Source organism: Anarhichas minor, unplaced genomic scaffold (assembly GCF_050575085.1).
Source record: "Anarhichas minor isolate MPS153535 unplaced genomic scaffold, ASM5057508v1 ptg000007l, whole genome shotgun sequence".
NCBI classification, from domain to species: Eukaryota; Metazoa; Chordata; class Actinopteri; order Perciformes; family Anarhichadidae; genus Anarhichas; species Anarhichas minor.
The window spans coordinates 12,442,747-12,456,438 of NW_027466453.1; the positions used below are offsets into that span (position 1 = coordinate 12,442,747).

At 45.6% G+C, this 13,692-nt stretch overlaps 1 protein-coding gene across 1 annotated transcript in view; it reads right to left on the reverse strand.

The window, feature by feature from the left end:
- aatka (apoptosis-associated tyrosine kinase a) overlaps positions 1-13,692 on the reverse strand; it is a 31,169-nt gene that overhangs the window by 2,527 nt on the left and 14,950 nt on the right. Inside the window, exons 4-12 of the mRNA XM_076085874.1 lie at positions 9,612-9,753; positions 6,575-6,654; positions 6,033-6,151; positions 5,795-5,882; positions 5,559-5,692; positions 4,835-4,919; positions 4,611-4,732; positions 4,130-4,279; positions 68-3,455 (exon numbers count right to left, since the gene is read on the reverse strand). Coding sequence (XP_075941989.1) covers positions 68-3,455; positions 4,130-4,279; positions 4,611-4,732; positions 4,835-4,919; positions 5,559-5,692; positions 5,795-5,882; positions 6,033-6,151; positions 6,575-6,654; positions 9,612-9,753 — 4,308 coding nt within the window. The remainder of the gene's footprint in view (positions 1-67; positions 3,456-4,129; positions 4,280-4,610; positions 4,733-4,834; positions 4,920-5,558; positions 5,693-5,794; positions 5,883-6,032; positions 6,152-6,574; positions 6,655-9,611; positions 9,754-13,692) is intronic.

Sequence of the window (13,692 nt, forward strand, 5' to 3'; positions counted from 1 at the left end):
AGAGCAATAAAGCAATCCTAAATATACAACACACATTGAACATCTTTGACCTATTAAGGTGTCATACCTGATCAAAAAGGAACACCGTCACATCATCAAAAAAGGACACCGCTTTCTTCTTCCTCTCCAGCTCGTCACAGAAGGACTGGGTGAGCAATGTGGGCATCTTCAGGAGACTGCGGAGGTGTCTAGCCCTGCTGCAGTCGCTTACCACCACTGGCACCGGGGTGAAATCCTCCTCACTCTCCTCGCTGTCTTCATCTTGGATGTTATAAGTCCTCAACTCTTCATCAGACTCGCTGTCATCTGAATCATCTTCCTCCTCGGCCTCTTCCAGCGGCGCTCTCACATCTTCTCCGCACAGCTCCAACAATGACGAGGAAGAGGACAGGTCGACAGCGCCGTTAGATTCCTCACATAAGCTGTCCTGTGAGTCGCATTCCCCCGCGTCTATGTCCTCAAAATCCTCCTCGTTTATTCTCGCACCCTCCCTTCTGTCCTCCGTCTCTTCCTGGACGTGATTGAATTCGGGCAGCTCATCCTCTGTGGATCCATCACCACTTTCCTTTTTGTTGGGGGCCTCATCTCTGTAGTCAGTTATGGTGGAGTCAGAATTCAAAGACTGGACAGGAGAATAATCTTCTGCTCTCCTGTTCCCCTGGTTATGGTTTCCTGAGGCCTCCTGGGCAGTGGAAGAGGTGTCAGACCCAATGGAGGAGCTAAGCTCTGAGGAAGGTTCCTCTCCTGAGTGCTCCGTCAACCCAAGATCATCATCTGCAGGGGCAGACTCTTTAGTCAGGCAGCCACCCATCTGTGGAGGAAACGGTGATAGCATGGACAACCCAGGGGTGGGGAGGGGATTGTTTGAGCCAAGGTCAGCCTCTGAGTGATTCACCAAAACACAACTTTTGATGTGTCTCAGATTTGTTAAATGTTTCTCGTTTAATTGCCTTTTCACAATATCATCATCTTTGATGGTGCTCAATTTCTCAGTAGGAAAGTCACCATTACTTGGACCTGAAAAGAACTTACTGCCTTCCTCTTGAGGGCTCCTCTCATTTTCAGCATCATAGTCTGAGAAATAGGCTGAATCCCTGTATGCATTCTTGTCAGTCAGGCTCTTTAACTGTAGCTCTGAGGTGCAGACCCCTTGTCCCAAACCCACCTGCAGAACTAGTTCTGCTTCTCCCCCCAGCCTAGGGCTCCTCTCACCACACCGGGGATCTCCAAGCTCTTTGAAGAGAAACTCTGGAGATTCATTGTTCTCTGTGTCATAGCCACTGTCCAGGGATTTGGGTAGGACAGGGGTATTGAAGGGATCGGGGCTGAAGGCCTGATTACTTGCCATCGACGAGGACAGGTTAAGGGTGTCTACAGAGTCAGGAGTTCCCTCTGGATGCTTTAATGGGCTGAGCTCTTCCTCCTCTATCTCAGCATAGTCCAGGTTGAAGTCGGCAAAGATCCCTGATGTAATGTCTGTGATGTCATCATCATCATCCTCACTAAAGTCACCAAGCTCAACCAGGCTAATGCTGGAGTGTCTGACCCCCACTCCGCTGTCCAATCCTCTGCTACTTTCTGATGTATCTGGATAGCTTAGCCTCTTGTCTCCATGACCAACAGGGATTCCTGTTGAAACTCCCTCCCACATGTTACCTTGCCGCTTGTCTGACAAGGCTTCTGTCTGACCAGTCTGAGCCTCCTTGAAAGAGGATGGAGACTTTATATAACTTGGCTCAGGTATCATCTTCGGCTCAGAGTACAATCTTTCTCCCTTAGGCAACAACTGCTTTTCATATTGTCCCTCCATTGTTCGACCCTCTGCACTTCTGGCATTAATACTTGAGCTGGTAAGAGAATATATACTTCTTAGATGTTCTGCAGTTAAGTTATTTTCTGCTTGAGTGGCAGCCTCCTCTTTTTCCTTGTGACATAAGTGAATGTATGAACCTAATTCACTGGGCTTGCTAGCAGCGTTACAACCAGAGTCTCCTCCTTCTGCCTCGAAGGTGCCACAAAACCTGGAGCTGTGGAAGGTTCTTGTGGTGGCCTTGGTTAAAGACCATAATTCTGTTGCGTTAGAGTGAGCAGTATATTGAAGGTCCAGATAGCTGTCATGCCCACTGCCTGTCTGCCTGCCGTCAAAGCTCAGGCTATTATTGTTTGCTGAATGGTTTGAGGTCCAGTTAGTGGCCTCTCCTTCAGAGAAAAGGTCATCCTCGATGTCGTCGCCTCTCTGCTGGCCCACCAGCAGGCCGTCGTCGGTCTCGACATCGATGCTAATGTGGTTAACAATGGGTAGTGTCTTTCTGAGGGGACCCATCATATTATGGCAGCTTTCATTCACCATGCTCCGGCCTGTGCCCGCTTCAAGGTAGGGATCACAGAACCCTAAGCTTGGGCTGCTGACTGCTTGTGACAAACTGCGCGGGTTTTCTAAACGCCCAACTGGATGGACAAGGTTTGATCTGGAATCTGGCGATGTATCCAGTACAGACAGACAGGATTGCCGGGCCTTGTATGCTGATGACTGTTCACAGTAGATCGTGTCGTCTTGACTGGATGAGAAGCAGTTGTGCGAGTGGCGTAGCTTTACAGGGCTGGTGCTGGATGGCCGTCTCAGCAGTGGTTCCATGCTTAGTTGGACGGTGGGGCTTGAATCAGAGTCATAGGCAGAAGATCTGTTGTTGTCAGTTGACCAGTAAGCACTGGGCTGTGCCATGGATTGACCAGTCCGACTCTCAGAGGACAACCTGCTGCTGCTGGCCTCCAGTCCTGGGCTGTAGTCCACCACGCTGTCATCCAGGTTAATGTTACACTCCATTGGTTCCTCTATGCGAATGTAATACTCGCTGCCGACCGAGGGGCTGTGGGCACTCAACACTGGGACCACACCAGGGTGTTCAGGTTCATAGTAGGATGGGGATAGGCCTGATGTCGGGCTGTCAGTCTTGCAACCCCCTGAGGTGCTTCCTTTACTTGAATAGTAGATATCCTGGTAATATGGGTTCCCCTGGCCCAGTGCCCCACTGGTGGAGGAGGAGCAGTAAGGCTGCTCAGCTCGGGCCTGCTCCCATTTGTACTCAAAGTTGAGACCATGGCTGGTCTCTGTGACTGTCAGCAGGTCATCCCCTGTGTCAGAGTGGAAGCTGTCAGAGAAGTGCTCCAGGAGAGGGAAGGAGGACGAGGCAGAGGAGGCCAGCTCCAATGCCTGTGTTTGGTCTGGACTGGGGACGTCAGCTGAGGCAGGTGTAGGGGTCAGGACTAGGTTTGTGGATGCAGCTGTGTGGGAGGTGCTGCTGAACAGATTGGGTCTCAAGGCGTTCCAACGTTGTTCAAAGTCTTCCTCAGCCTCACACGAGCCTTTGGCACACAAGTATGTGACCAGAAGGTGGACTTCCTCGCTGCTAGGTCTCAGCTCCGGCTGCAGCCAGCAGAACTGCATCACCTCATACCTGGACAGAAAGAGAAGAACAAAATCGGGGGCAAAAGAGATTACGTGTTATAATTGTGTTACTGTCGATACTTCTGCAGCTAATAAGATCGTATTAATATATATACTTTTTTACATAAGGAGAGAAATAGGAAAAAGTAAAACAATTGATCCTAGACTCACATCAAGGCGATATAAAAGAAACTTTTGAAGTCAGCACTTTCTAGCAAGACATAGTACTTGTTCCAGACATATAGAGTATATGACGGAGGTGCAGTGCAGATGCTGACATAGTTAAAAGATGTTTACTTTCCTCCTTGGAGCCTCCTCAGTGGAGCGCATTCAATTTAGTGAAGAACAATTTTGAAAATAAATAAATAAGTATAATATTTGGCTGGCTGCCCAGATAAAGATGAATGAGGTGATTTTACTCCGGTCGATGCCAAGGGGGGATCATAAAGAATAGGAGAAGTATTGATCATCTGCCCTTGCTAGCAAAGAGAATTATTGCTAAGGTGGACCGGTGCACCACTAAAAGCAGAACCCTATTTCAAAAACAAGACACATTGACTTGTTAAAAATGAATTGGCCAGCAAGACCTGAAGGCTTTGTAACGTCTAAAATGTATGTGGAATCAAGATATAAAGATATATAAGAGTCACCCTGTACATGTGTGGGCATGCAACTATGTCTCACCAGCGCTCAGCCAGGGGGAACTGGAGCAGGGGTTTGGGTAGTTTGAGCTGCTGTTCCTTCACAGCATATGTCAGCACCTGTCTGTCAGAGTAGTGTCTGTACGGCTGGTTTCCCAGCTCAAACAGCTCCCACACAGTCACCCCCAATGACCTGGAACGAGCAAAGAAACCATTAAGTGCACTCACTCATATCTCAGATATGGCCATGTTCCAAACAAGCTGTAACCGTTTTGATGTTATGTCACAAGTATATTTGTGCTGTACACAAATTTCCCAAAGAGTTTCACAATAAAAGCAGAGGACAAAGCACAGGAAAACATCATAAGATGAGCATCCAAAGTAACATTCTAGCAATAAAATAGGCATTAAATCAAAGTAAGAGCATTTCATTCCAATTTTTATATACAGAAAGAAAATAATCTGCGTTAAACCATTTCTGTACTATGATAGAAGATGATGTCGGTATCGTAGTGTTATCTCACCATATGTTGCTGGACTTTGTTTGGTCAACGACCAGCAGGTTTCCGTGGACTTCGTCTATGAGCTCAGGTGCAATCCAGCGCAGGGGCACCCACATCTGGTCTTGTGTTACATAATAGTCATCCTATTAAAAACAACAATGACAAAAGAAAATACATGTTGGAGTACTAACAAGGTGAAAAAGTAAAAAGCAGTCAAAAAAAATGACATCGAAATACAGTCTGACCTTGTATCGGCTGTGAGAAAGGCCATAGTCTCCGATCTTAACTGACATTTCTGAAGTTAGCAGGCAGTTTCGCAAGGCCAAGTCACTGTCAAAACAAAAGAAACTCATCTAATACAGTACAACGGAGCTGCATAAACATATTTATTGATCTTCTTTAAAGACCCTGAACAACGTTTGTAATTTCAATCACAAGTTAGAACAGTTTTTTTACTTTTTAATCCTCTTTTGTTTTGTCTCTGAACACCACACTGGTTTTAAGTTGGCAGGACTCTGTTGGAAAACATGTTGTTGATGAATATTTTAAATGAATGTCTCCGCAGCATCATGATGATCCTATGTAGCCACAGTATTAATTCAATCACATCATGAAATGTGTACATGTAAAGCATCATGTACTATTTCTTCTCACCTGACCGTGTAAAGAACCGCACTAAACAAAGTCACGTTGTTCTCAACTCCTCCTCAAACACTGAGATCTTTCGTCTGGCAGCCACTGATTAGTTGCTATGGCAGCCAAACACATGGCTGCGAGAGAGCGATAGGGGCTCGCCCCCCGCAACAAAATCACTGATGCTGGAGTTTGTGACAAGTACTCAGGCAGCACCAGGATGTTGTTGCAGGGAGAGACCAGCAGGGGGTGCGCAGAGCATTTGGGTTCCTCTCCGGAGCATTAAGATTCAAGTTGATGTCGGTAAATAGAGCTAGACTGACTGACATACTGTACCTGTGTATAAAGTTGTATTTCTGGAGTTGCAGAAGCCCTGAGGCAATGTCACACGCCATTCGCTGGAGGATCAAAGGGTCAGGAGTCTCGGAGTCGGCCACCCGACAGCTGCGCAGATAGCTTTTCAGATCGCCCTGAGAGGAGAAAGGACATGAGGTTGGAAGCTGTATGAATAATCCAAACAAAACGGCACCAAGAAAGAAAATAATGAATTTGATCATTAAAGTGTGTCCCACCAGAGGGCAAAACTCCATGACCAGCAGATAAGGAGTGACCTCTGAGCACTGTGCCAGGCACTGCAGGAGGGCCGGGTGCTGGAGGGTTCTGGCGGAGGAAACAGGGTTTGAGTTTGAGTGCACAAAGACCGTACATACAATAAATACATCTTTAATTTAAGTTGTTTCATTGCTATGTCGTGCTACTCATGCTCTAAAGGGCTGTGCTGAGTGACCGCTGATGTTTCAGTGAACTGACCGGTATGGCTGCGCCTCCTCCAAGAACTGCATCTGATCCTGGACACTGGCACTGGCTTTCAGCTCCTTTACAACCACCTGGGTGGTGCTGAGGCCCGCATTGACCTCACCCAGCAGAACCTGGGAAGTATACACAAGTACGTTGTTGCCAAACTCTAGGACTGCAGACTGTGATTAATGAGACATCATCACTATGGAGTTACAAAGTGAGAAAAAAAACAACAAATAAGATTGGTTCATGAGCAAATCTAAGTGTAACAGCAGCACATACTGTGCAGTAAATAGTGAGGAATTTACTGTGACTGTGAATTTCAACTTCCCTCCTTCACACAAGTGCCAAAGATTAGCTTTGCTAGAATGAGATCATCATCATCACATTACAATCGCATTCCTCACAGAGTAGAAAGCACATTGGAGTACAGTACGAGTACAGTGAAGAGGCATTTGAAGGCAAGTAATAATTAGTACAAAGATGGTGTCTACCGACACAAAAACACTGTGTGATTGAGTGTGTTTTAGGAACAAAAAAAATATCTTTTTCACCTTGCCAAACCACCCATGTCCAATCTCCTTTAGATAGAGTAGACTATGGCGGCCAAGGTCTGATGATTTCAGCAGCTGGACTGGAAATGAACAGTAAGAAAGACAGAAGATTACTTTTAAACAGGAATAAAAAAAAGACTGTTGTAGTTGGAAAGAAGAGAAGAAAGGTCTTCAATGAGTAAAGTCAATAAAACAAAGAGGGGCACAGAGAAAAAATACAAATTCCTCTCAGCCCAAAAAATGAATGTACATTTTCCTGAATAAAACTGAAGAAGACAGAGTTCCTGATTGCAAATAAACCCAACTTTCTAGCTACGTTAAATAAGTATCTACAAGAACAAAGAAACTTAAAGCCAGCGAGTCGTGCGCAAATTCAAATACCTCCATGGATCCTCATATTTCAAGAGTGAAGATGACGATGGTGAGTCGAAAGACGAAGGTGGAGCGGCCAGCCACTCTGAGCACCGGGACCAGGGACCGAGTTGGAGTCCCAGGCAGGGATGAAGTACTGGTCCGGAGTGTGAGAACCGAGAGCCTGTGACCCCAACCCCAGGCCTCTTAGCCTCATTGTGTGTATTTTAGAAAGAGCCCCCGGTCGCAGTATGTGTGTGAGAGAGCCTCGGCAGGATTTAACCCTCCGAGCCCTCGCACAGCTGAACAAGCTCGCCACGCTGCCTCTCCCGGTCTGCACCGAACTCATCCTCCAACTGGGACACACGAAAACACACATACTGTACTGTCCTCGTCTAGAGCTCTCCAGCTGTCGGGCAAACAAGGAAATCCTGGATTCCCATACAGACTACATTAAAAAGTACAGAAAGCTGAGCAAGATAGAAACGTATCACAGCTTCGAGTCAGAGGACCGATCTGCAGACGGTGGAGGATTTCTGCCCTGGGCGCTGAGATTTTCTGGTCATGTATCACGCCTGATGTGACCGTCACGCATGTTAGTAGTGTGCCGACTGACGCGCCAGCTCTGTGTGCAGCTTCAAGACACCCAGTAGTGACATAAGGCCCACATAATGCCCCCCTGTCACCCAGGACAGCAGCATTCCTCAGCCAAACAGGACACAAACACTGCTCTGTCAGATGCAGAAAAGACCTCTGTCATACACACTCACCACCCCTATCTCAAGCCTCCCCTCCCCGCTCTTAGGTCCTGGTGCATGCCACCACCCTTCCCCTGTCTCTCCTCATTCTGTCACAGACCCCTCACTGTATTCTACCCATAATGCCAGTCCTCCACTGGTGCGTTCCATGGACGTTTTAGCCCGGCCTTATGCTCACCCACTGCCCAGCCGGCCTAAATCAGGGCCATTGTTTGGCTCGCTCGCTCACACACTCATGCTGCGTCTCCTGGTACCCAGTGGACCAAACACACACACAGACACACACACACACACACACACACACAAGGCCCTTTCTCCAGTGGAACGCTGGGCAGAGGTTGTCACGATGATAAGAGACCCACACTTCTACACACCAAACCCCCCCCCCCCCCGAGCCTCTACCACCCCTCCCTGACCGAGAAAAAATTAAAAAGTGGTATTATTCCGAATGTGGAATGTGTGAGCGTGAGTGTGCATTCCCGTCCTACTCGTGGCATTTCCGGAGAAGATGGTGGGGTGCAGTGAGGCTGTGGGATCGGTGGGCCCACGGAATGATACACACACACACACACACACAATCGCTTCACACACTCACTTTGATGCATCGAGTCTCTGTAGTGGGTTGGAATGAAAAGCAGGACCGTCAGATCAATGGCAAACGTTGTACTGCGTGTTCATACAGATGCATAAGTGATATAGAACACGCCATTCATGGTAAGCGTATAAACTATACAACTTGTGTTTCTGCTCAACATGTAATAGGCAACTCATTTTCTCTGTGTACGTCGGTGTGGGGGAGGATAACATTTGACATGTGCATAATGTTAATATGGGGGAGCCTGCTCACTCTTCAACTTGCAGTTTATTGTAGTAACTGAAATATGATAATCCTGCCATTTCCTATCCTCTATCTTTTTACATTTTTGCATGCCTGATAATTTGTCAGATATTACCAAAGCAATGGAGAGGCTGCAAAAAAATATACTTTCCAATGCACAATTTGTACATGTAAAAATTGTATATAATAGGAACAACATGTCTTTACATACGAAAGGGGGAGTGAGTAAGGGGCATTCTCGTCTCGTTTCGCCATCTATCCATTCCTCGCCCTGCAACACCTGGTCCAATCATACAGCGGTAGCTATGGAGGACAGAGGGGAGGCTAGTGATTGGCTGCAAGCCTGAGGCTGCCTTGCCCAATCATTGCTGGAGCTCACATCCTGGGATGCTGAGCCCCGACTCACCTCCCTTCTGGCTGAGCACAGTGCAGACAGCCGGTGAGTCATGCAGGGAGAGGCACCCAGGATCTGGCTTACACAGAGATTCACACACACACACACTGCACACACACATGCGCATGTTAACAGACTGGGATGGAGGCAGAATAACCTGAAGAAAAACGAACAGTCTGTGATGCTGCTGAGGAGGATCATGTAAGATTCAAATAAAATAGTAGATTCATTTTATTGTAAAGTAGTATATATTTAAGAACTTGCATAGAACCCAATACATAATATCAGATTCCTTTCTCTTCAGTGAGATGCAGTTTTCACATGCAGCATGTAGGGCGATTTCTAAATACATTACACTGATTGAGAGAGAGGACAAGAAAGAAGGGACATAAAATAAAAGATAACAACTGAAAAAGGCCATTCCACATCTATAGAGCCAGTAAGATGTTACATAACTCATTTGTACTGTGCTCCAGAGAGGGAACAACCTTTTTACGGTGGCAGAAATTCACTCTTTCTAAAGAGCAGGGAATTAATAATGCCTATGGAGATATGCAATACAGAAAACAGAGAAGATGAAAGGAAGAAATGAGAAACACCAGGAAGCAAAAATTAAACTTAAAATACAGGTCATTAAAAGTCCAAACAGATATAACTTAGAGGTGTATGTGTTAAAGGTATTGTGTAGTATCTTACTGGATCTGCCAGGCTGTTTGGAGACAGGCAGGGAGACCTCAGTGAGGGGAAGGATGTAGACTTCAGGGCCATTCTGGGAGGAAGGCGAGGCCAGAGCGGAGAGATCTGCCTGGTACTCCCCTCCCTCAGTGTTTTCAAACTCCTGGTGCAAAGAGACATGCTGTAATTAGTCATCCACTCGCAGCCATCCTACCACTGAGATAGTGGGAGACAATGGTTCAACTGTGAGGGCATTCAAATGCATTGAGGCACGCCCACCGAGTTATATACATAAGTCATGTACGTTGTGGGGTGTATTGTGTGGGTCAGGACAAAGACGCTGTAGGGGGAACATGCAAATGTGTGTGTTCAAACTGCATACACAAAGAGTATCTTTCTTTCACTCCGTCTTTTCTTTCTTACATTACATTACAGTCATTTAGCAGACGCTTTTATCCAAAGCAACTTACAATTCAGATCCTATCACATTTCTACACCGTAGGCACAGCTACGGGAGCAATTTTGGGGTTAAGTGTCTTGCTCGAGGGCACATCGACATGCGACTAGCGGAACCGGAGCCGGGCATCGAACTGCCGATCCTCTGATTGAAGGGCGGCCCGGCTCTCCACTTAGCTACAGTTCTTCCACATATACACTCACAAAACGAGGTCCCTATCATGAAAAAATACTAATTGGCACGTCAAAGACAAGAGGTTATTCCACATAAAGAGATTCTAGTTTCTGTGATTATTTTTTAATGGAGTAAAAGGTACATTTTGGCATTTATTTTAACCCATGAAGACTTGTTCTCTAGGATGTTTTAGTTTAGTAGAGAGGAAACACCAGTGTTGGGAGTATCATGATTTAAACCGTGCATCTGCCATAAACACTGGTCTTTTAACTGAAGATTGACCTCCCTACTCGGATGGATGAGGATGAGAGGAAGTGGAAAACAGTGACCCTCTCTCTTTCCATCCCTGTAACAAACACCATATCCCACATCCTCTGTCTGTTTTTCATACCTACTACTCTTCTTTCTGCCCCCGTCCGTTGTTGATCCCCAGTCTACTGCAGTGTCCTTCCTCTCTAATTCTGTAGTGTGTCCCTATAGAAACCCCCATACAGTATGTATTCAAAGTGCTGACGTACCACATAGGAAGGGGACATATTTGATACTTTGCACATACCTGCTAGAAAAAAAAGCTTGCATTGTCCTTTACATAGTCTTTCCTTTCCCACCTCCAAATGTAGCTTCAAAACCTGACTTCACTCTGGGAAGTAGCCATTATTTAGTACATAAACAACCTTCCGGCTATAAATGCTAAGGAAAAAACAGCAGAATAGTGGAAGATACGCAGCCAAAGGAAACATATTGTCAGGGTGGGTCAAGATTTTGAAGCGTGAACATCTCCATGAGCTCAAATGAGTGCAAAGCCGCCGTACAGCCACACAGGTGTTTTCAATCAATCTGATTGATTAGCCCTCTCCTCAGGACTGTGTGTGGGCCTGTATATACGCTGACATCTGTCCGAGCCTCCTGTTGAACCTGTTAAGGCGGGACAAATTACACCTCTATCATTCTTATTGGTAGATAATAAACTCCCATCAAAGCTCCAGCCCGGCTTCAACCTGAGTAGAATTGTAATCAGCCAGAACAACTGAACAACTGGCTGTGCAGAGGCTTTCTTAAAGAGTCTGACGTGTTCAATTGTAATTTCATTATTGTTACAGATTCATACTTTTTATGGTTTTTTAATTCTTCTATTTGGAAACAATGCAACTGTTGATCAGCAAATGCACTGGTCCCAGTGTAAACCTAAAAAAAAAACTAACTTACTCCAGTCACTCTGGGCTGAGTAAGGTTGAATTGTGTTAATTTGGATCCCGGTATTTTCCGGGAAGTTTTATCAAAATTGTACTTTTTCCCTTGAAGGGATCCATTAGGAACCCCACATATGTGGGCTTGTGCTCTGTTCCTCAAACTGCTGAACAACACACCGTTAATGTGACAGATTTGTCTTTGCTGCCACTGCAATTATACCTCAGGTCAGCACTAACGACGGTCATACACTTGAATGAGTGATTGAGTTTGCTGCGGTTATAATGATTTCCTTGTCCGAATCATTTTTCAGGTCATAGCAGACATACGAAGTCGCCTCTTGATAATGTCCTGAACATGTAGACTGTCGCTATATTGGGGAAAACAGGCTAGCAATAGTGCTTTGTTCACAAGCACTGAGCAATTCACCCATCCATCCATCTGCTGGTTAATGAACTGTTACCCATAAAAAGCCTATCTCCCGCATGCAGCAACCGCAGAGGTGGAAAAGGAGAAAATCGTGAAGAGAAAACTGCAGGAAATGAGAAAGGAGGAGAGCAGGAGAGTAGGTTGCAAGATGGACAAATATGAAATATTTGAATGCCTCATTGTGTGTGTGTTTACAGGTCTCCCAAAACATCAGCGTGGGTGTGTATGTATGCATGTACAGGAATGTGTGTTTCTCATTCAAGAGAACCATCTGCCACTCTCAGAGCGAAGTGTGAAAGCGAGCACCTGGCTGTGAGTCAGCGTTGCATAGCTCCCGGGAGGGCCTTCAGTTTAGAAAGCACTTAATACCCGGCCTCACACACTACACGCTCCGGTAAGAGCACCGTAATGGAAAGGAATAATGGAGCTTTTTGGACGGCGCAGCGGTGCGAATTTGCAGTCCCACACGAATGCACACCTTTTACAAGTGAGCTGTTGAGAGACGATCCGGTGCCAAAGAGAAGGGGAGAACAGTGGGGAACCATTATGGGATGTTTGCTGCCAAACTATAGGGAAAGATGAAGATTTGATAGTTTGTCTTAACTGAAAATTATAATGCACGATGATCAAGACTACAAGCATAGTTTGTATTCACTAAAGTCACAATGTGCTGTGTACTACGTTAGCATACATTTTAGCACATTTTAAATTCAAACTGCCTGAGAGCTGAAAGTTGTGCTGCACTGACAGAAGTTTCTTTGTTAGTAACCACAATGTGCTTTCTTGTTATCATAATCCTTTCATTGCCATTTTCTCCAATGTCCACCACGCTTATTATTATGTCATCAATGACCTTTGTGTCAAATCTCAATAAAGCTGCATGGAGCTCAATGAATGCTGTTACTCTCCAACTACCCTTTTGTACAACGTATGCATAACGTTGAGAGGAGAAGAGGACAGTGAGCTAATGAACATAAAGGAAGGGATCGTGTGCCTGCTTACTTTGTCCAATGAATTTAGGAATGGCTTGGCAAGATGCAGAGTCTCTAAAATAGATTTTGAACAACAACTGTATTATATGTGCTAAAACAACATAGCTAGGAAGGCATAGTGGTTTGTAACCGTCTCTTTGCCCGGCTGAAGTGTCCATGCGAAAGATGTTTTCTTCAGCTCGAAGGCAGCTGTACTGTAGCTACACTTTGACCAGTAACTCTCTGATGACACGGTACTATAAAACAACAATGAGTCAACTATTGCCGTTTTAGCAGCTAGAGCCGTCCTTCCGTCATTAGTCTTTTCACAGTAAAACGCAGGCCAATGGAAAGCAGACACAGACTTCAACTGTTCCTGCAGGTTATTAAGATACATGTTCACATGTACGTAGTGAGGCAGAAGGGATCTGGCGTGGGAGAGACAAATGTGGGCACACACGCGCATAAAAATAAAGTCCAGAAGTTAATAATGGTGCATCTCTGTGCTGTGCTCATTAGTGACACTATCATCCCTGCAGCGTCTACCTACCGCAGGCTGTTCAGTGTGAATGCTGAAGCACAGACCTGACTCACCCACATACATAAACAAGAAACAAGCTGCTCTGCTCTCATCATCTCCAATCAACAACAAAAAGGTAAATATGGTTTTCATTCCCTCGACTCCTAGCCCCATAAGTCATGCAAGGAATTAGGTGACAATATTGTGAATTCAGAATTGCCAAATGATTGGCGTAAGTGATCTTAACAAAAGGCTGTTCAGTCGGGGCTAAAATAGTTAAACATTAATTTGCACGACTAAAATGAAAAATGTATTTTGATGCCAGTGCTATAATAGGAGCAGCAAGTTAATGAGGAAACTTGT